Source organism: Chaetura pelagica, unplaced genomic scaffold (assembly GCF_000747805.2).
Source record: "Chaetura pelagica isolate M959 unplaced genomic scaffold, ChaPel_1.0 scaffold150, whole genome shotgun sequence".
NCBI classification, from domain to species: domain Eukaryota; kingdom Metazoa; phylum Chordata; class Aves; order Apodiformes; family Apodidae; genus Chaetura; species Chaetura pelagica.
Window position 1 is genome coordinate 4,612,720 of NW_009952052.1, and position 21,420 is coordinate 4,634,139.

The 21,420-nt window shown below is 40.8% G+C and overlaps 1 protein-coding gene across 1 annotated transcript in view; it reads left to right on the forward strand.

Annotated features, from left to right (window-relative positions):
• Window positions 1-215: 215 nt before the first annotated feature.
• Window positions 216-21,420, forward strand: part of MEI4 (meiosis-specific 4 homolog (S. cerevisiae)) — a 152,005-nt gene continuing 130,800 nt past the window's right edge. The window contains exon 1 of the mRNA XM_010003583.1: window positions 216-456. Within this exon, the coding sequence (XP_010001885.1) occupies window positions 216-456 (241 nt within the window). The remainder of the gene's footprint in view (window positions 457-21,420) is intronic.

A 21,420-nucleotide genomic window follows, 5' to 3' on the forward strand; every position in this document is an offset into this window, starting at 1 on the left:
CTACCGCCCCACTCCCCCACCCCCCCTTCTTGTTTCTTTTTGTTCCCTTTCTGTAGTGTGCTTGGAAATGCACATCCATAACTGAACAGCCCTGCAGGATCCATCAGTGCTCGGGTGGCGGGGAACAAGAGGTGCAGCAGGAGGACACCTTTGTCCAAGTCCCGCAGCTCCTGCCGGCGCTTGTTCTCTGCAGCCGCAGGCAAGTTTTGCACACAATGGAGGTGCGAGATCGCTCTTTGCTGGGTCAGGGAAATTCCAAGCTCAGTGAAATGTCCCCCTTCCAGCTCTCGAGTATATCTCCCGAAGATGCCACGGCAAACCCAGTAAAGAGGAGGCAGGGGTTTAAGTCTGCAGACATGTTTGTGCACACCTGCACATGCTGCAACCTGGCTGAGCTCCCTGCAAACTCTCAGCGCTCCCCTCTCAGATGTCCTCTCCTGGCTGATTTCCTCTGTGGTAGGAAGGCAAACTGTTCCCCCGTGCCCTTGTCTTTCCTGTGCCATCCTCAGCAACAGAGAGGGATAGGCACTGCATTGTTCTGCATGGGACAACGAGCTGATGGGCAGAGTGTAAAACCATAGCACCCTGTTGATAATCCTTGAGCAAGAGCGTCTGGCACACCTTAGAGGCTGCAGGTCCAGGCAGGACACCATGGGGAGGCTGGAGAGCATCCATTGTGGCCCCTAGGGGTGAGGAAACTCTGGGAAGAGAAGCATTGAACTGAGGGAGAGCCAGGGCTGCACAGCAGTGTGGGAGAGCCAGAGACCTGCAGGGACTTCCCTCCTTATTTCAGTACTGGGCAAGGTGCCCTGATCTTGGGATGTGCTAAGCACCCACAGGTCCCCTGAGACCAAAAGGTAATGACAGTGCTTGTGATGTTGTAAAACCAGTCCCAGATCCACTCTGTAGCTCAGGAAGTGGGGCAGGGAGAGGATTGACTTGGTGTAATCAAAGTGTGGTAGTCACGGTTTGCCCACCTTCACTGAACTGATAGGAAGAGAGAATGTCAGTAAGCCTTTCTGTTTACCCAAAAAGGCTTGTGATAGGTTTTGGTCTGTTTCCATGTTTTTACTTCGTGCTGCCTCCTTGTGCTCAGTGGAGCCTGGTAATTGGTTGGACCTTCTGGGCTTTACTGAATTAATAATAATCATATGCAGCTATCTACCTTCTGGTGTCTAATGGGTGGAGATTTTATAATCCTGGTTTCTAATACAGGGTGCTATTGCTTCCACTTCTGCTTAATAATTCTGGCTCAATTTAGTTGTGCTTAAGTTGTCAGCTGCCCTTGAGCATCTGTAACTTAACATCCTTCCAAAACAGGGCTATGTATATAAGATTGATTTAAATTTAAAACACCAATAATAACAATAGCAAAACCTAGCTCCTTCATTCAGCATTGGAACAGTTTTCTTCTTGTGGAAAGACTTTTCTGATAAAATTATAGAGCCTCCAAGGGTAATGCTCTAGTCCTAGCCACTGCCATCAGCCATGCTGTGTAATGCAGGCAAACACTATGTAAATGGGCAATGAGTTCTGGCTACTCAACTAATGTCACTATTTACCCTTATTATAAAATGTTTATGTTCTGTGCATAGCTTTTACTGTTGCCCTTCTCCATTAATTCTGGGTTATAATTCATCAGCAATCATCATTCATTTCTTCCCTCTTTGTCTTGGCAAGAAGGTGCTTTTCTCCTCCCTTGTTTGTTTTCTTCTGTTGTGCTCACTTGTTTCTTAGTTATGTAGTATTGCTGGCAGTAATCAGGAAAACATTCACCCAGAAGCATGGCAGGTCTAGTAGTGATGACTTCACTTTACTTTCCACAATGATCACCTGGTTCTCCTGGGCAGGTTTCCTAAGCATTCCCCATGCTTGTCTCTGGGGATTCAGTCTTGGATTAGATTTAGCTGCAGCAAGGAAGTAAAGCCAGCTTCCTAATACTGCTCCATGACATGAACCTGGTGCAGTGCATCACTGCATGCAAAAGACACTAGAGTTGAGCTTCCTTTAAGCTGTGCAAGCTGGTTCTCAGGATTTGGGTCAGAGCAAGAGGTACTCAGGCTTTCAAAAGTTACTCTTCCTCTCTGCCCAGCCAGGCTTCACACAGTTCCATGCCATGGCTGGGACAAGACTTGATGAAAGCAGGAACCAGGCTCTACCGAAATCAGTACAACAAGTACTGAAGTGCCAGTCACAAACATATTGTGAATCATATGAATTATCACATGAGCCATCATATCTCACTGCTGTGCTGTCACCCTGAAGCTTGAGTTTCATTGTTTACCTTCCCCTCTTCTAACTAGATTGAAAAGATGTTTATGGGAAGAGATCCTATTTCCTGAAGCTTTTTGCTTCTGTACAGAGGCAGACATAAAATTAATTTCTTTCTGCTGGGATAAGACTATTAATACCTCTTATATCTAGATTTTAACATACTAAAATACCCAGATATAGAAATTGCAATGAAAACTGAACCTATTACTGGTTTATTGCATCACAAACTGCCCATGTATGGCATTAATGTCATCCAGGACTTATAAATGAATTAGAGGGGGAAGATAGACACAGAGAAACAAGCCTAACCACCAGGATGGAAAAGTCCTCATCCTACAGTTGGATCTGTCCTGTCTGCAGATTGTGTGGGTTTTGGCTTTCAGATCTTTTAGGTATATTTGAACAGAGGGCTTAGTGCATGATATAAACTTCACCTCTGTCCTTGACTCAGGTGGCAAGTTGCATGTAAAGCCACCTGAGTCTCCTGCACTGTGATGAGATTCATCTTCATATTTTAAATAATGAAATTCAAAGTCCTTCTGTTAGCAAAGATAACCTTCACTATGTAAATCAATGTACTGGTATTTTGTTGAGTTTGCCAACAGATAAATAACGTTAATATATGTGTGAAGTTTCTCAGTGTTAACTTTGAGATATAGCTGAGGCCATTTAAATGTCAACACTTTTAAGTCACTAGTCAAAATAAAACCACCCTGCTTGAGTTACTGAAATTTAATTATAAGGAACAGCTGGGCCTGGGTTTGGTTTTGACTCTAAGGACCTGCCAAAAGAAACAAGCACATGGACTCCATAGGCATACCTGTACACTGAGTTTCTCATCTGAAGGGAATAAAGCCAGGTCAAGTTACCTTTATTCTTCATACTGGTCAGGCCTAGTTGTTGAAAAAATACACTCAAATATCCTCTGAGGAGTATTCAGTTACTCCTTAAGCAGGCAACTGAGGTCAAGCAAAAAGAAACTCCAGTCCTCCATTATACTCTACCATTTCATCTCCAGCCACTGCACCCATCTGACACATTTCAATTCATGGAGACAGCAGTTGAGGTTGGTATCTGTTCCTCATTAATTTACAAGAGGTTTGCTCTTTAATGATGTACCTGGAAATGCTCCACAGGAAGCCTCTTCAATCTTGACCCATCTTCTCTCCTGCACTGTCCATTGTTCTCCTGCTTCATTACAAATCAGAAAAAATGACTGCTTATGTGAAAAGGGCTGTTGCCTCCTCATTATTGTTGTTCCCATTTGAATCTGCTGGAGCCTCTAATTCATGCTACTATATATGCAAATACCTGTTTTGTTGCCAGAGGGTCTCACTGAATAATCATCCCTACACTTCAGGCTGTCTCCAGTTGTACACCTGAAGGGGTTTCAGCCCACTGAGGTCTGTCTGTGATGAAATCCATGCAGAGCCATTGAAGAATGAACTGTTGGAAGCATGAATGACAGTATGACACAGAGGTGCAGGTGTCTGCCATGACTGAAAGTCAGTGGCATAACCCTCAACTCCTACCTGTCACATAAGACATAAAAGAGAGAAGAGCACCTGTTCAGCACACAGGCAAAGGACCCTGTGTTTGGACTCTGTAGGAATTCAAATGAAAAAAGTCTCATCGTAGAAGATAAATCCTTCACTTTCAGATCTGGACCAAGTTCAAAGCTTTGTCCCACTTCGATATGTTCAGGTCTATTCTTTTTGCTTTAGAGGTTGGAATCTGTAAGGGTTTCCTTTCAGGATCCAGAGCTGATTTCAAATGGGTCCCAAATATAAAGATTTCAGAAATGAAACACTGAATTCTGTGTTTAAAAAAACAAAACAAAAACAAAAACAAAAAAACAACTCTTCACACATTGTAAGGGAACAAGCTACAAATGCAGAAAGCTTGGTGGAATCTTGTTCAATGTAGTGAAATACAGCAAAGAAGTAAAGGTGCTGAAAATTAAGAATCAAATCTTTTCCCTGTGAAATCACTGTATCAACATTGATTTAAGGGGAGCTACGAAGATTTCTTCCTACTAAAGATCTGGTTCTTCTGCAAGGCTAATTAATATTTATCTAGGAAAAAAGGTAACATATGCTAATCCCACTGCCACTATTTATAAGCACACGCTAGTCTTTGTTCCTGGAGGGAATCAGAAGCTGGGAGCTTTTGATGGCATGGGCTGCTAATTCAACAAAACACATTATCCATTTATTTGAGTCCTTTTAGGATGTTAATGTTTACTAGTTGACAGTTTCTTCTGCAGTATGAGACCTAATTGCAAATTTTAGTTGTCTGTTCTGCTTAGCAAGGAACTTGGAGAGAGAGATGTAAAACATACTGAAATTCAGCAAAGGAAGAAATGTTGAAGGCCACAAAGATCTTGTAGGCCTACTTAAATCAGCTGAGTAGGGCAGCAAGACTAAAGCAGCAGCAAATGGCTAAAGGCATCAGCCAAATGCTAGAGCTTTTCAAGGTCAGGAAGCCATTTGAGGGATTTGGCACACATGCAGTTACTCTCAGCAGCACTTTGTAAGGTAGAACACAGCACAAGATCTCATTCTGGTGGCAAACAAGAGCTTCTGTAAACCAATTAAAGCCAAAATAATCTAGTTTGGGACTGAGACTGTTACCAAACTGTTGGTCTAGATGCTGCAAAGTGTGAAATCCATTCTACCAAAGAATAATCCAAACATCAAAGACCATCAGTATTACCACTGCTCTAAGTATAGCTCCTTCTTAGAGGAGGAAAATAAAGATTATGAGAAACAAAAGGCTCAGAGGAGCTAGATAAATAAGATTGTGTCAGTGCAAGCTTCTGCCAAATACAAGCCAGTAGTATGTCCCACTGGCTGGAAGCAGAACTTTATCTCATCTGACTTGGAGTAAAGTACACAAGCAAAACTACGGAGCCACATCAGCAGCCCAGATCAGCATCAACCCAATGATTCAAGGAAGATATAGCCAATGTCTTTGAAAGATGTGGCCTGTTATTATTTTCCAATCTTTTCATTATCCAGATTGTTTAGCTGACAGGTCTCAGAGAAATCAGTAAACCCACATTTCTTTATGTCTGTTGGGGAAAGAATACTTAACTATAAAACATACACATGATGTTTATTTAGTAATAAACATTTTATTTTTTATTACAGGAATAGGTAAATCTTAAAGGATTCAGGTCTCACATAGAGCATGGCCAGATAGTGTTTTTGAGGTGATCTTAAGAATCACAGAAATACAGAATCACCAAGGCTGGAAAAGACCTTTAAGATCATCAAGTCCAGCCTAATACCTTGCTTCTGGGTGTAGCCTTTAAAATGTTAATGAATTTAAAAAAAAATTGAGACATGGTCTTAACCTCATTTTCAAGATCATCTCTGTGTTTGTGGAAGCAGAATCAGACCATTTTATTTTGTAGCTTTCCCACTTCAGTTGTGAATTTCATGGGTTTCCTTTTCCTTCCCTGGGAAAATCTTGTTACATCCCTTCCCTGATGCTTACTCTCCTCAAAGTCCTGCCTCTACCCTCCAGGAGGTCTGCAAAAGCACATTCAGTGTACAGTTCACCTCTTTAAGAGCAAGCCAAGGCTTCCAAACCCAAGCAGTCCTCTTTTTACCAAGTACAAGAAAAATATGCATAAATTGTTTAAAAAACAAAGAACAAAACAAACAAGCAAAAAAGCAACATGCGACTCTCTGGGTTTTCCATGACTTTCTCATCACCCTTGAACATTCCTAGGACTTGGCCCAGGTCTGTCCCCACATCGCTTTAATTCATGGCCTTTCATCATAGTCATTAACTTTCTTCCCCACTCCCAAGCTGCCTTCACTCTTGCTCCTGCAGCCGGGCACACTTGTGCAAGGGAGCCCAAACCTGTTCTCCCACCCGGCTTATAATCCTGTCACTGGGGAGGAGGAGAGAAAACATCCTCATATACCTCTCCAAGACTCAAAGCCTCTCTCATATTTAAAACAGATGTCTACTCTCCAAAACCCTATAGAAGATGATGGAAAAACATCAGTTGAAGTTTTCTCACTGCCCAAGCTGCCTCTGCTTAAGAGTGGAGCTAGGGCGGTTTAGTAGCTAAAACTACCAACCTGGTTTCTGTTATGTTTCAGTTACTTTTTGCTGGCCTTGGAAGCTGCACTATACATACCAAATGCTACATTTCCACACATTTCCATAGCCTGCTCTTGTGGCTATGACCTCCTTCCTCTTCATCTCTTTTTTGTGCATGCCTTCCCTTAACTCTCTCCACTAATACCTCACTAACAAGCAAATTTTCTTTACCTGACTTTCAAAGCCTGTGGTAGTTTATCCACTTCTCATCACATATTCAGGTCAATTATTGCCTCCCACTAGCCTCTGATGCTGGCCCCTCCCAGAGTCTTATTTGATTTCAATCAGACATTTTCATGCCTTCCCAGGCTTGAGAGAAGGTTCCTGTAACAGGCACAGATATCCTCATTATCTTACCTAGAAATCCTCCTTTGCTGTGAAGCCTACAAAACACACTTGACAAGAGTCAGGCTGTTGACTAAGCTATGACTGCTACCTATTATTCTTCCTGGCAGTATTTTATTTGCCAATGTTCTCCCACCCGTGTGCCTCTGCTAATGCTAATCTTAGACTGCAATTCTTTAGAACACAGACAATGCATGTGCCCTGAGTGCTTGCAGAGCCTTGAAAATAGCTTTGAGGGTCTTGATCACGGGCTTTGAGTGGCTTGCTATAAACCGCTTTTATATCAATAGTAACTATTAACAACATCTCTTTTGTTATTTTTCTTCTGTACAGTTCAGAAATCCCTGTCAGTGATCCAGGAATGATACAAGGCATACCCTTAGCAATAAATGACTGATACACAGAATCACACAGAATCTTAGGGGTTGGAAGTGACCTCGAAAGATCATCTGGTCCAACCCCAGAGCACATCACACAGGAATGTGTCCAGGTGGGTTTTGAATGTCTCCAGCAAAAGAGACTCCACAGCCTCTCTGGGCAGCCTGTCCCAGTGCTCTGTCACTGTCACAGGAAAGAAGTTTTTTTCTGATGTTTACATGTAACCTCCTGTGTTCCAGTTTGCATCCATTGCCCCTTGTCCTATCACTGGACATTTCTGAAAAAAGCCTGGCTCCATCCTCCTGACACTCAGCCTTAACATATTAATAAACATTGATGAGGTCACCCCTCAGTCTCCTCCAAGCTAAAGAGACTCAGCTCCCTCAGCCTTTCCTCATAAGGGAGATGTTCCAGTCCCTTAATCATCTTTGTGGCTCAATATGACTGATCCACATCAACCGATGTGATAAGTGCAGCAGAGAGTTCAAAATAAGATCAACCAGAAGCTACAAAATGTAAACATTATTTTCTGTTTGAGGAAAATTGGAATGTATTGCTATATGGAAAAAAGATCTGTCCCTTATTTCTCTTATGCAGTTAGCCACAAATAAAAGTAGAAGAGCAGACTATTAAAATGTAATGTGTGCCCAGTTATTCACTTCTATTGCAGATCTGAATTTTTAGCTGTTGATATAAAAGGGGGGAGAAAGCCCAGCACAAGCCTGCTAGAAAAGATGTTTCTGCAGGCTGGGGTTATGAGAAGCAAAGAGCATGATTACTCTTTCCCTTCTGCATCTGCTTCTTATGTGTCCTGAGGTGTCCTGTGATCAAGTTCTCCAGAATCTCTCCAGATGAGAACTTCACACTCAAATTTTGGTTATAAGAACTGGGGGTTTCATCCTAAGTGATCCTGCCTAACCTCTGCTTAAAGTGGATAAACTTAAGATGAAACTTTAGGCACTTGGGCATGGTAGACAGCTTCTCTGATCTCAGAGACCTTCCAGGCCCCTTCCTCTGTCCTTCGGCTGTGGTGCAAATATTGGCATTTATTATAGGAAATCTCTTTAATTAGGGGTATGTTCCTTGTCTCAGAGAGGCAGGCTTTCTTACTGTCTGAGTACTATATGCAACATTAGATGTTCATCTTACAGAATTACAGAATTGTCATGGTTGGAAAAGACCTTTAAGATCACCATCCAACCATCCATCCAGGGGAAAATTAAAAAAAACCCAAACGAATCACAAAACCACAACTGCACACCCCATTTATTCTTGTGTTCCCCTGTGCTGGCTAATCAATGGTCTTAGACTGGAATCAAATTGAAATTGGCATGACATGGCATGAGTTTGTTAGGAACTGATGTAAATAAGGTGAAAAAAGTTAAATGGACCAATACTAGAGGTCATACATAACCAGGTCAGTGGAAATTATGCTTCAAGAGGTTTGCATAAAGACAATCTCATTGACCAACACACCCAATATTTATCCATAAACATAATTCATACATAGGAGAAAGAAAATGTTTCGGTGCTCCTGTAATACCATCTTTCCTTATTTATAAGTGATCAAAGATGGGAGAGTAGAGGGGCCATTAGGGATGTAAGTTCCTTCACTGTGATAATACAAAGGTCACTGTAGTTAAATAACATATAGTTGTAATAATTATCTTGCAGAAATAAAAAACATAAGTATACAAGATTCTTCAAGGAGGCATTCCTTCTCTTGATTATAAAATATTCAAAGATCAAGGCAGACAATATTAATAAGGTAATCATTAAATGTAATTTGTTGGGAAGTGAATAATCATACTGTCAAAGGGTACTGGGGAAAAGGATATAATTCTAATATAGGGGGATGGTGTAACTGAATGGCAGACTGAATGTATCTAAAACCTGTTGTAAGAAATAGGAAGTGTCTATATGCAGACACAGAGGAAAAGTTGGGGAAATACATCTAGTTGTTTGAGGCTTCCTGCAATCCCTGATCAAGCAACAGATTTTTAAAAAGGAGTATGAAGTTTTTCTGCCATAACCATAGGCCACACGATTTCACCAACCCTACTCTGACTCAAGAGTTTGTGACTGGAGTGCGAATCAGGCCATGAGGGAGGGAGACAGGCAATATACTTTATCAGCCCAGCTGAGGTAGCTGAAAGGAAAACACACAAACACTCAGGAGCACCAGAGATAGGTGCTGACCCATCCCAGCTCATTCTTCCACATCCCTTTTTAATCCACTCTGCTGGTAAATTGCTTCCTCTGATGAAAATTTCCATCTTCTTTTTAACATGAATTTGGATAACTCCAGTGTTCAGCAGTTGGTCCTTGGTGGTTTTGTTTGTTCAGTTAAATAGTACCTGGCATCAAATGGATTCTGCCAATAATTCTCTGCAGCCTGCAGTCAAATAGGCTGCAGCCAAGCTTTCCTCTTAACTTCTTTCGACGGGAAAAACAGACTCACTGTCTTCAGCTCTTTACATCTCTGTTCCTCCTTTTTGTGATATTTAACTTCACGGTCTCATTAGTTCTTCCTGCACTACTCTCCTATGTTGTTTGCCTTACATGACTTGAAGTTAGTGTAAGAAGTCTTATAGATATAGATAGATATCATATATATATATGATATACACTTATACCATTATATATAGATTATATATAGATACATATTTGATGTAATTATGTGTATTATAAAATAGGCATATATGTGTATGTGTGAAATATATAAATATATGTGAAAGGCAATCACAAGAAGGAAGGGAAGAATCTGTTGTTCATTGTTATGGTGTTAGTAAAAAAAATAATGGGACATTGCAGTCAAGAAGTTTCTTACAATACATTTGGACAACACTTCTGTTTACCTTGAGACAGTGAAAATTTCAAACTGTCTAACTTCGAGAAGAAACACAACACAGAACTAGTATAACATCAGATACAAGGTATGAATGTACGGGTGCCCTACACAGGGACAGGAGTTAGACTTCGTGATCCTGATGGGTCCCTTCCAACTCAGCATATTCTATGATTCTATGATCAGAGCTGCACATTTTATTTTAAAATATACATATGTACCATATCTGTTCACTAGTAAGTTGCAGATACATTCTATGATTTCATAAACTAATCGGGGGAAGCAAGGCAGGGGGTAATTTGAAAGAGGAGCTGCCTCTACTTCTGCTGCACTGGCAAGGCAAAGCCACAGGCTGAGCTGATCCAGTGCTGGCACAGAATTGCTCCCCAGGGGAGGCTGGGCTGGATGACTTCCAGAAGATTCTTCTTCAGCCAGCATTTCAGTGTTTATTTGCATTAATGCAGCAGGACCTCTGAACCTAACCACAAGGGATTAATAAATAGCAATGACCAAATTTTGGAAAGATAGCTTTAGTTATCAGGGCAATGAAGATTTTCCTGGCTTTGGTATAGGCTTGCCACTTTAATTATTGTGCATGAGTGGGAGAATCACCATTTGGGTTAAAATCCCAGCAGGATTTGGATCCTGCCTTGTCATTCCACTGGCCAGCACCATGTGTTAACAAAATAAGGGTGACCTGATTCTGGCACTGAGCTGTTTGGCTTTCAGAATGAATTGCTGTAGAATAACGAGAATTAGAGAGAATAGGGATCGGACTAATGAAGTAAGAGATATGAGGGATTGCCAGGAATGTGGAAGAGCACAGGGAAGAAGAGGAAACAACAGTGTAGTTAAAGGGGTGATGCAATGTGCTAGAAAGCAAAATTTAAATACTAAAGCAAATCTGTTTAGCTCATTTATCAAGGCAAAATTTTGCCTTGGCACGTATGAAAACAAAGTGTTGTAATTCTGTTACTGTTATTGTTGTTCCTATTAGTTATCCAGTACATCTTGATAAAGATTGCTTTTGTGCTAGGAAAACCCTGCAGATTCTGTGATTTTCATAAGAATTTTTATTTAGCAGGAACACTCAGTGGCTTCTTTTTGAACTTTTGTTTTATGCTAATTGAAGTATTTGTATGACAGGACAGGTTTTACTAATCTAAGGATTAAATAAGAGGTTCAATTGCAGAGGCATTTTTCTGAAAAGCAGAAGGATATTTATTCACTCCTCAAACAGCCATGAGGAATGTTAAATGAAGAGGTTTGTAGTTTGAGATTAATATTTGGTTTAAAGGACACCTGGCCACTTCAGCAGAAGTGACTTTGTAACAATCGGACAAATGAAGTAAAGAACAGCAAATTACTTCATTTGTTGCAGACAAGTCAGAAATTCAAGTCTTCAGCAAGCTTGGAAATTAGCCTGTAGTAACACATTTGAGTTCAGCTTCTCTCTGATCACCTCTCTGATGGGTGATGTGACTGCACAGTGCAAAATGCATTTTTGTAGTATAGGAGTCTCAGCAAAATCCCAAACCTGTTTGCCCTGTCGGCTCCCTCATTAGTGAGAATAAAAGACTCACAGTCTCTCTCTGATGAGAAGAATTTGGGGGTCAACATTCAGTCTGGTCTGCACTGATGAGTGCTGCTAAAAGCATTACAGCCTGTGCCAGGACAGGATAGAAGATTTGGTGCTACCAACATCCCTCTGCTGCAGCAAAAAACAGGGAGGCTGCCTAACCCAGTTGCCTGTGCAACTACATATTTGCATCACACTTTAGATTTTCCCTATGTCTCTTTTGCCAGAAAGGATCCTAATGTAAATGAGATTCAAACCCAGATTACACACCACAATAATGCTGATTTGTTACAAAAGGAAGTGCTGCTGTTAACACTGTGTTAATGAAATGGTGAGACATACCCATCTTGAAAGCACTGAGGGGAAAGGATGCTGAAGCACTTGATTAGGAAACAAGGAAAATTGAAAAGATGTAAATCTTTATACATCAGTGTCAAATATAGGCAATAGGCTTTGGCTACAGCTCTACAAAATTCAGATTTACTGCTCATTAAGGAAAAGGATATACTCTTTATTTGTTGTCACCTAGGTTGACACCAGAATAATAATTTATTGAATCAAAACTGCAGAGAAGTTGATGAAAACAAAACTGCAGAACCTCACTAATGTAGGCTGTAGAAACCTGACATTTTCTGAGATAACCTTAAAAATCATAATTCCACTTATAAGAAAAATTGTGGGCATTATTAGTCAGTGCTTTTCTTAATCAAACTATTACTTTGCTTCTTTTGAAACTTTTTTAAGAAAAAAGAACTGGCACACAATTCAGTCATCTAGTGTTTTGTCAATATGTTCTGCCTTGGGATTCTTGCCTCTGAGAACAGAAAACTGAGCAGATTTCTCTCCATGTGATTAGGAACTTCTGCAAATCTGCACCCTCTTCTCCTTCATCTCCTCCATTTAACCATGTGCTGTTTTGCTGAAAACTACTCCCTCCCCCAGTTGTCACACCAACAGTTTCCTCTGAGCTACAATCTCCTTGTTTCACCTTTTAGCTGAATCTTTCATTCTTTGCTCTCATTGGCTATTTTGCAGTCACTCCATTGCTTTTTTGAAAGGTCTTCTTGGCACATGCCTTCTATATTCTTGAACTTTTCCTCCTCTCCTGTCACTGCATCATTTCTCTCCCTTTTCTTCCATCTACACACTCAGAAATCAATCAGCACTGATTACCTGCTACATCTATAAGGGGGGCAGTTTTGAAAGAAAAATCGTGGAGGAATTCAGACTTCAAAAGGGGTCTTGTTCTGTTGGATCAATTTGGACTGAGAACACTGGAGTAACTTACTGTTCTCCAAAATGAATGTTCCCACCAGTCGATAGCTGAATAACTCAGACCTTGCAGAACACATTTCATTTCAAACCAGTAAAATGCCTACTTTGTCCTCTCTGGAAAAAACTAAATGGTAACAACAAGAACAAGGGAGAGATGTTGTTATTTTAATTATTGTTATTGCTGGCAAATAAAGCACTGGAGAAATCTAAAGGTTTGTGTTCACAATCTGGCATATTCAAATAATGCAGATGCTATCACAGAAAATTACTTAAATGCCTAATCAGCCTATTGCCACAAAATAATAAGATGTTAAGCCAAGGAATCTTTGGGGTCACATTGATTTATTCAATAGTAGATGCATTTCATATGATCACAGCAAGCAAACAGAATTGATTTAGAGCTACTATTTATGGAGATTGGCTCACCAGGAGTTGTAACCATTCAGTCTCCTGGAAGATTTTCTCACACTGTATTACTAACACACAATGCAGACTGACAAACGTCTGTCATTATTTACCCCGTTTGTAGCACCAACATATCACTACTATTATGCCTTTCTGGTAAACTTTATGATCCTGTTCCTTTGCTCACTTGTCAGTGAGCAGATCTTAAAGAGTTTCTTCTTGTGGGGAGTCCAGCTTGCTTTAGGAGAAATCAGAATGCAGAGGTGAGGGCAGTGAGAAGAGCAAAGTTTGAGATGAGTGACAATTAAAGTTTGGAGGATATGAAAGCAGAGGACCAGAGGGTGGTGTTTTCAGCACATACTTGATGTCTAAGAACTCACTCATCATTAATAGGAGACAATCTTAAAAAGCCAATCAAAATTAAAGCCCTTAGTTCTGATAATTTGGGAGGTTTCTTGAAAGTTTTGGAAATCAGTTTGCTATTAAAACAAATAAATCTGAAAAAAATATTCTACAAACAACAGAAAAGGTGTGCTTGGTATACTGTGCTATGTTGCCTTTGAAAGGTAGCCATAAGGGAGGTACTGTAATGGGATTTGCTGCTTGTCTAGTTTGGGGAAAGCATCATGCAGTTTGTTCTTTTAAGTTGTGTGCTCCACCAGAAAATGTTACAATGTCCACTAGAAGCATTTAAAACATGCATTCTTTGAATTGCAGTTTGCAAAAACAACAGTTGGTGGCACTTTGAAACAATTTTTATTTCTAAATGTGCATTTGCTGATTGTAGGTGTGTAGAGGATTACATCAAAATCTTAACTCACTAGTCTACAGTGATGCAAATTACCATAACGATGCAGAACTTACCAACTATATTCTGCACGGTGCACAGACAGCTTGCTTGAACAGAATCTGAAGATCTCCATTTATAAAAAACAAGGGAAGGTGCTCAGGGAAATTAATCCTTCTTAAAAAATGTCAGAGAGAAATTACCAGAAAAGACAGCAATGACAAAGGCAGCAGGGGAAGTCACTGCAAACTGTATGGTTTACTCCAGTCTGCAGAGATACTGAGGCCTGCAGTGGCATGACAGGCTTCTGTAGACAGCTTAGCTTCACCCAGATTGCATTTTGAAGTCCTTCATTTTGTTGTGGCACTGATGTGTATGGTATGTAGCAAGCATATAGATTTATTTTTCAACCAGGACCCTGTAGGTAAACAGATATTTCTCAGGATTGAAATCCCCAAGAAATGAAACGGAGAAGAACAGAGCCTGCTACAGTCATTCCAGAGGAATCAAGCCTTTATCCATGGTGTTTCTATCAATCAAGTGCAGTTACAACTCTTGCACAGGAGCTGCAGCATGTCTGATATTAGCGAGGGAAACCTGGATGTTACTGGAGATGGTTTGAAAGATACTCTCTGTGTTGTCACATACCTTATCTGAATACATGACATTTAAAGTAACTCACATGCAAAACCTCTTTTCTTAGAGCAACAAGTCAGTTTATTTGGGCCATTTCCATTGCAGAAGGGACACATTACCACTTGGTCATAGAGAAACCTCTGAATACCAGAACAACTTTCTGCATTAGCCGCAGCCATTTGTTCAAAGCACTGGAATAGCAGACCACAGCTGGTGCTTGACAGTCTTTACAGTCTGGCCAAAGGAGCTTCAGTGCCTTCTGTTCCATCTCTAATACTCGCATATTGGAAATGAGAAGTCTGGGTCAACATCTGGAACTGCTGCTGGGCTCTGCCCCTCCCCATCATGCTGTGGATCAGTTGCAAATTATTCCTGTTTGCCGTGTTGGCCCTGAATATATTAGGCTTGACAGTATAATTCACAAGTGATTCTTATTTAGCTTACTAAATGGCATGTTTTGCAGTTATTAATAGTTCTTTATATTGGCCAGTTTGGGTTTTGTGGAAAAACGTTTCCCTCAGCTTTAGACAAACGTTGTTTGATGCATTTACACATATGGTCTTGCCTGAGAATATTTTGCTGCTTTCCAATTTGATTCCAAAGGGCTGTTTAAACCAAGGGGGGAGCTTGACATATCCAGTATGATAAGGCAAACCTCCTCACTGTGAACAGTAATGCTGTCTGTCATCCTAGATTTTCCATAATGTGCTGCCAGATTTGCTGTAACTGAGCTAAATACTGATTTGAAGTGTGCTGGCTTTCATATACTTCCATGTACCTCAAGTTTTGTTATGTTCTTGCTTCAGCTACATTCTCGTGGGCAGCCCAGCAGTCCCTATAAATTTTGTGCTTTTGTATCTTTCTGAATGCTTGATAACACTGCACTCTCCTCCCTGCATCAGAACACTTCTTTCACTCTGAGAGCACAGCTTCTGGTTCAGTTTGAGATGATGTTTTGGGGCTTCTCAAGACAGTTTTCTACAGTGCCAATTCAGCATTTTGTACCTGCATCCACAAGAGATGGTTTGCTAATGCTAGTGTTGTTCTCCTGTATGCCTGATCTCATGCTTGCAGAGGGCTCAGACATCCTTTGCTTAGGCACTTTGTATACCTACCTGGATGACAAATCAATTTTCACACACTGGTGCTTTAAGTTCAGGAATGAAGGCAGAAATACCTATTTCCTACCTGACTTTTACCTTGCCTACATAGAGGCTAAGACCCACCTTCTCTAGCTGCCATCCAAAGTAGACATTTCTGGCCCAGTAGGTACTATCCTTCATTACTAATCTGACCTGCAGGCTTGTTGTTTTTATCATACTAGATATTTTGATCACGTTCTCCCACAGAGCAGCTGTATCAGTTGTACAACTGGGTACCCGATCCCAGTGTGACTGGCAATGCTGTTGCTGCAGCTGGAAGACTGAGGCTTCAACTTGGCACTGCAATTACCCACCATTTCTGACTGGCCAACCTCTCCCATAGACTGGTTGTTTTCTGGTTGTTTTGAATAATTTAGTCTATTATTAATACAGGCTCTGAAATGCCTTTTCTGAGGAGGTGTAAATGAGTGTCTCCCCAAGTGCTTTCCTCCAACTCTGTTCTGGGACCCAATTTCTTCCCTCCCCAACAAGTCAGGTTCTGTGATCCCTCAACAGTATGCTCTACTCCAGTGGGTGCTCAGAAAAGCATCAGGTGGACCATACTCCAAGTGAGTGGAAGTATCTGATATTTTCCACTGTCTCTTTATACTGTCTGAGGAGGAGAGGAAATTCTTTGTAATGGGCTTCAGCACTCCCTGAAAACATCCCAGTCCCCTATGCTGTGGAAAGAAAGATGCCACTGGTGGATGAGAATACCCTTTGTAGCATTTGAAAAGCACATCTCTCTTTCCACTGACTATAAAGCTTGCTTTATAGGGAGTATATGTCATTATATTAAGTGGACTGGATCACACTCATTCTCCTTTATTCCTTCTTTCTCTTTGTCCCTTCCCTTCCTCTCATTACTTTCTGCCTAGGCCAGGTGCCAAAAATGCTGGTGAGGCAGTATCATCTCAGCTATCAGCTTAAATTTTCAAACTAGCTTTCACTTCTTTCATTTCAGAGACCACTGCAATTGAAATTCCTCTTATTTTAGGCTGTGGTAGTATTTTAAACTCAGAACTATGTAAAGAATTGGCGGCAATGCTGAACTGCTTAGCTGCAAAGGGGTGGTTACAGACCAAGTGAGGAAATATTTGCATAAATCCTATGTGGGAAGATTCTCACCTAGAAAAAGGCTGTGTTTCTGCCAAAACATTCTGAATCTCTCTGGCATGCACCACAAGACAATTGTCAGACTTGATTGGTCCAGCCGGGAAAGGCTTTTGCTTTCGTTTCTGTGTGTTTGATGCCAGCATATTTCTCTGACAGTGACTGGACGACTTCATTGACTGTGGAGATGCCTACACAGGGAAAATCTTCCCTTCTTCTTTGGCAGAGGTGAGTGGAAGCCTGCAGTTGCTCCCGAGCAGGATGAGTTGCCAGTGTGCTCACTTTTTATAAAGTCCCCAGGTTGCATGGGCTGGTGCTGCTTAAGCATTGCAGGTGGCAGGACTGGTGAGTCCAGGCTTTGCTCTGCAGCCAAACCTCTGAGATGAGACACCTGGGAGGTGTTCTGGCTGGGGAGACTTGTCTTGTGCTGTGATTCTCTTTTTGTATCAACAAGGCTTAAAATCAGAGATTTCAGGGACCTGACTCTCAAATTCCTGTTCCTCACTTTGGTAACTAAGTGATAAGTAAAACGTGACATTACTAAATGAGAAACACTTTATTAACTTGCTTTTCACTTCTTTTGTTGCTATTTTGGTGAGTATTAGTGGGCAGTAGCAGGAGAGGGGAGAGAATATAGATTATCTCATTTCTATATGCACCTGGCTGGGCATGTTCATGGCTTACTTCCAAACATTTGAATGTCTGAGTGATGGGGCTGCAGTGGGAGATTTGCTGGGTTTTATTCTAGAAGTGGAGAATTATAGCAAAAGTAGGACTGCAGTGAGACAGGCTTCAGCACTTAAATATTTTTCATTTGTCTGTTGTTATCAGCTAATCAAGAATAATCATGAACAGGGAACCTAAGGATAAGGCTAAAGGGTAATGCTGACTGAATGCAAGGATGGGACTGGTTTGCCTCAGGTAACCTGAGCAATGGCTTGCAGTGTGAAGTATTGGCAAAGGGATCAGTGAGGCACAGGAAGGCTAAGGGAGTGTTTTATGAAGGCTGACTGTGGAGTTTCTGACCTTAACGAAGAAGGATTTCTTATACCATCCTAAATGTGTACATTAGATTTTTAAAGGGAAAAAAAAATAGTGAAATGTGGTATCTTTTGATTTGTTACTGGAAAAATGCTGCACAGCATGTCTCATAAGCAAGACAGCAAGTGTCACTGAACAGAAAGGAGGGAAAACAAATTATCCTTTGGGAGATGGAGTGTATTGGGCAATTGAGTATTTCCTGCACAGGAAACCTCTTCACAGAATCAGTGTTGGTTTGTTTGGCTTCAGTATGAAAACATTTGCTTAACATTCATCTTTTTTGCAGAACCAATGCTTCAGTTTCTCAGCAATCTCCCTAACTACTGTGTTCTCTGTCTGAAAATAACTGTTTAAACTCTTTGTTGCATCCTCAGCAACTTACTTTGATGTACAACTCCCTGCCCAGGTGATACCAGCAATCTGTTTGGCTCTGCAGGTCTAACCATCAAGTAGAGTTATTTTTCCACTTTAGCATGAATACAGCTGCCAAGGCCAGCATCTTCATTACCCCACTTCAGCACAGAAGCACACTAAATCCATTATTTATAGGAAATTTCTGCCAATGATAATCTCTATGTCATCAGCAGAAATTTGCCTACAAGCTCCTTCAGAAATAGGTTATCATTACACAACCTCACCCAACCAGCTGTAATACTATTAGTAAATGTGTGCAGTGCTGCTCAAAAAGAAAGGAAAACATTTTTATGGAACTTTTATTTTCAGGTATGTTACAGTTAGGTGTGTGAAAGTATTAAAAGCTGAGTTATGAGGTGGCATGTTTGTATCACTTGCGGTTGGGGAGCCAGCCTTAGTTTTTTGTTAGTGATATGAAAACAAGCCACTAATGATGTTCCAGTAAATAACACAAAGAAATAATAACTAGTTCCTATAGGTGGTTACCCATTTGAAAACTAGAAAACCTTCTTTCAAAACAGAAAATTGTATTTGTAACATGTACACCTAACCTCAGTACTGTACTTTCGGGTCCTTTTGACTCACCTGCAAAGTATTCCCTACCTGGGAGAGCACTGGCCCTGTCATTGAGGGTTGCTCACACAAGTAAAGAGTGGTGTGATATCCAGTTGCCTCTTGTCTATCCAAAACCAAAACAAGCAAACTAATGAGTTGTTTGCAAAGAAGAAGGCTGTTGAAAAACAAAACCCAAAAACCCAAGAAAACCAAACAACAACAACAACAACACAACCAACCAACCAAACAAACAAACAAAACCAAAACCAAAAACAGAAACCAACCAAACAACAAACCAAACAAAAACAGGTGAACACTATTATGGTATCTGTTAACCAAAAGGGCTAAAAGGGCCAGCAAAAAAACCTAAAAAAAACATTTGACATCTCCAAACATGCACAGGCTTTTGCAAACATTGTCAGATTTTTATTTCACTTGTCTTCCTGGGTGAGACAGTCACTCAAAAGTGAGATCAATGCCTTTGGTCAATACCTCACCCAATACTGCGAAAGGTCATACATCATTGTCTCCCCACGCTAGGGTAATTTGCAAACAGATTCTTGTTGTATTGGAGTCATGCCCAGAGAATTGGAGCAGGAAGGGAATGCTGCTCTGCTGGGCAGGCATGAAGTAAAATAGTCCACCTTTACTGTTGTAATAGGAACAAGATGTGACAGCAGTGAAACACAGACAGCAAAGGCTTGTGAAGGAAGGGGTAAGTGAAAATAATGGCAGAGGAATGGCAGAGGAAGGCAGTGCCATTGAGCAGCTGTTCCCTGAGGTTGAAAAGTGTCTGTAAGGGGCAGCTCATCAGATGACTGCAGCTGTTTCTAGCACCTAAAGCAAACCCAAACAACAACAACAACAACACAACCAACCAACCAAACAAACAAACAAAACCAAAACCAAAAACAGAAACCAACCAAACAACAAACCAAACAAAAACAGGTGAACACTATTATGGTATCTGTTAACCAAAAGGGCTAAAAGGGCCAGCAAAAAAACCTAAAAAAAACATTTGACATCTCCAAACATGCACAGGCTTTTGCAAACATTGTCAGATTTTTATTTCACTTGTCTTCCTGGGTGAGACAGTCACTCAAAAGTGAGATCAATGCCTTTGGTCAATACCTCACCCAATACTGCGAAAGGTCATACATCATTGTCTCCCCACGCTAGGGTAATTTGCAAACAGATTCTTGTTGTATTGGAGTCATGCCCAGAGAATTGGAGCAGGAAGGGAATGCTGCTCTGCTGGGCAGGCATGAAGTAAAATAGTCCACCTTTACTGTTGTAATAGGAACAAGATGTGACAGCAGTGAAACACAGACAGCAAAGGCTTGTGAAGGAAGGGGTAAGTGAAAATAATGGCAGAGGAATGGCAGAGGAAGGCAGTGCCATTGAGCAGCTGTTCCCTGAGGTTGAAAAGTGTCTGTAAGGGGCAGCTCATCAGATGACTGCAGCTGTTTCTAGCACCTAAAGCAATAAATAAATTTTTCGGAGGAGCTGGTGCCTGAATATTTCTGAAAATCTCCCCATAATATGATGGTTGGAGCCAGGAGCTACTGATTGCTCCTGAAAACTTGGCTTTTGCTTAGCTGTTGACATGGAAGCTAAATCCATCCAAAAGTCTGTGCCTCAGTGTGATCATCTGCAGTGTGAGTCAGCGTGCGTTCCTCCTCCATGGCCATTACCAGACCCTGTTGTGTCCTAGATGTGGGAATTACTGATGTCATCAAAGGTTAATAGCTAAAGAAATAATTTTATTTGTAAGTACCCCCAGCTGACAAGCTTTTAATCACATCCCAGGAGAGCTTGCAAGCTTGCAGTTTTGAAGACACAGGGAAATAATGTTATTGCCTGGTATTTGTTTTAAGGCACTGTATAATGAGAGTGGCTTTCGTGCTGTTTTATATAGTGCCCAGGTAGGAAATGCAGCAGTGCCTGTCTTCAAGTGTCACACTCTTTTGGTACACTTTTTCAAGAAAATGACATACATTTATTACACTGCCTATATACAGAAAGCTGTGATTTTTGATTGGGTTATTAAATTGACCTATGCTCAAAGGAAAACTGAAGTATTTATTTGCAAGTGAAGATAAAAAAAATTAAATTTAAATTGAGCTTCACAGAATGGGATGGATTTCAGGAGCTGTGAAATCAGAGATCAAAAGGAAACATTGCATCTTAAATATTTAATTAAGAATTTTTCTTGCTTTAAGTATAGCATAACAGGGCTAGTAGCATTTGTTGATTTCCTTTAGGAACACATTTAATTTCTCCATTGTCTACTGGCAAACATTGCTTCCAGTGAAGTCAACATGAAAATAAAATCAGGAAGGAATCTAAAATAATACAATCTCTTTCATTGAGTGCCATGAAAAGTTTATTAGCTGTTTCAGCCACTGTGTGTAAGTACATTCATCTGACTGTCATTGGGCTGTAGACACAGCACAGAATAGATAATGAAACTGTTTAGGTTGCCCTGTTTCCAAACTCCTCAGTAAAT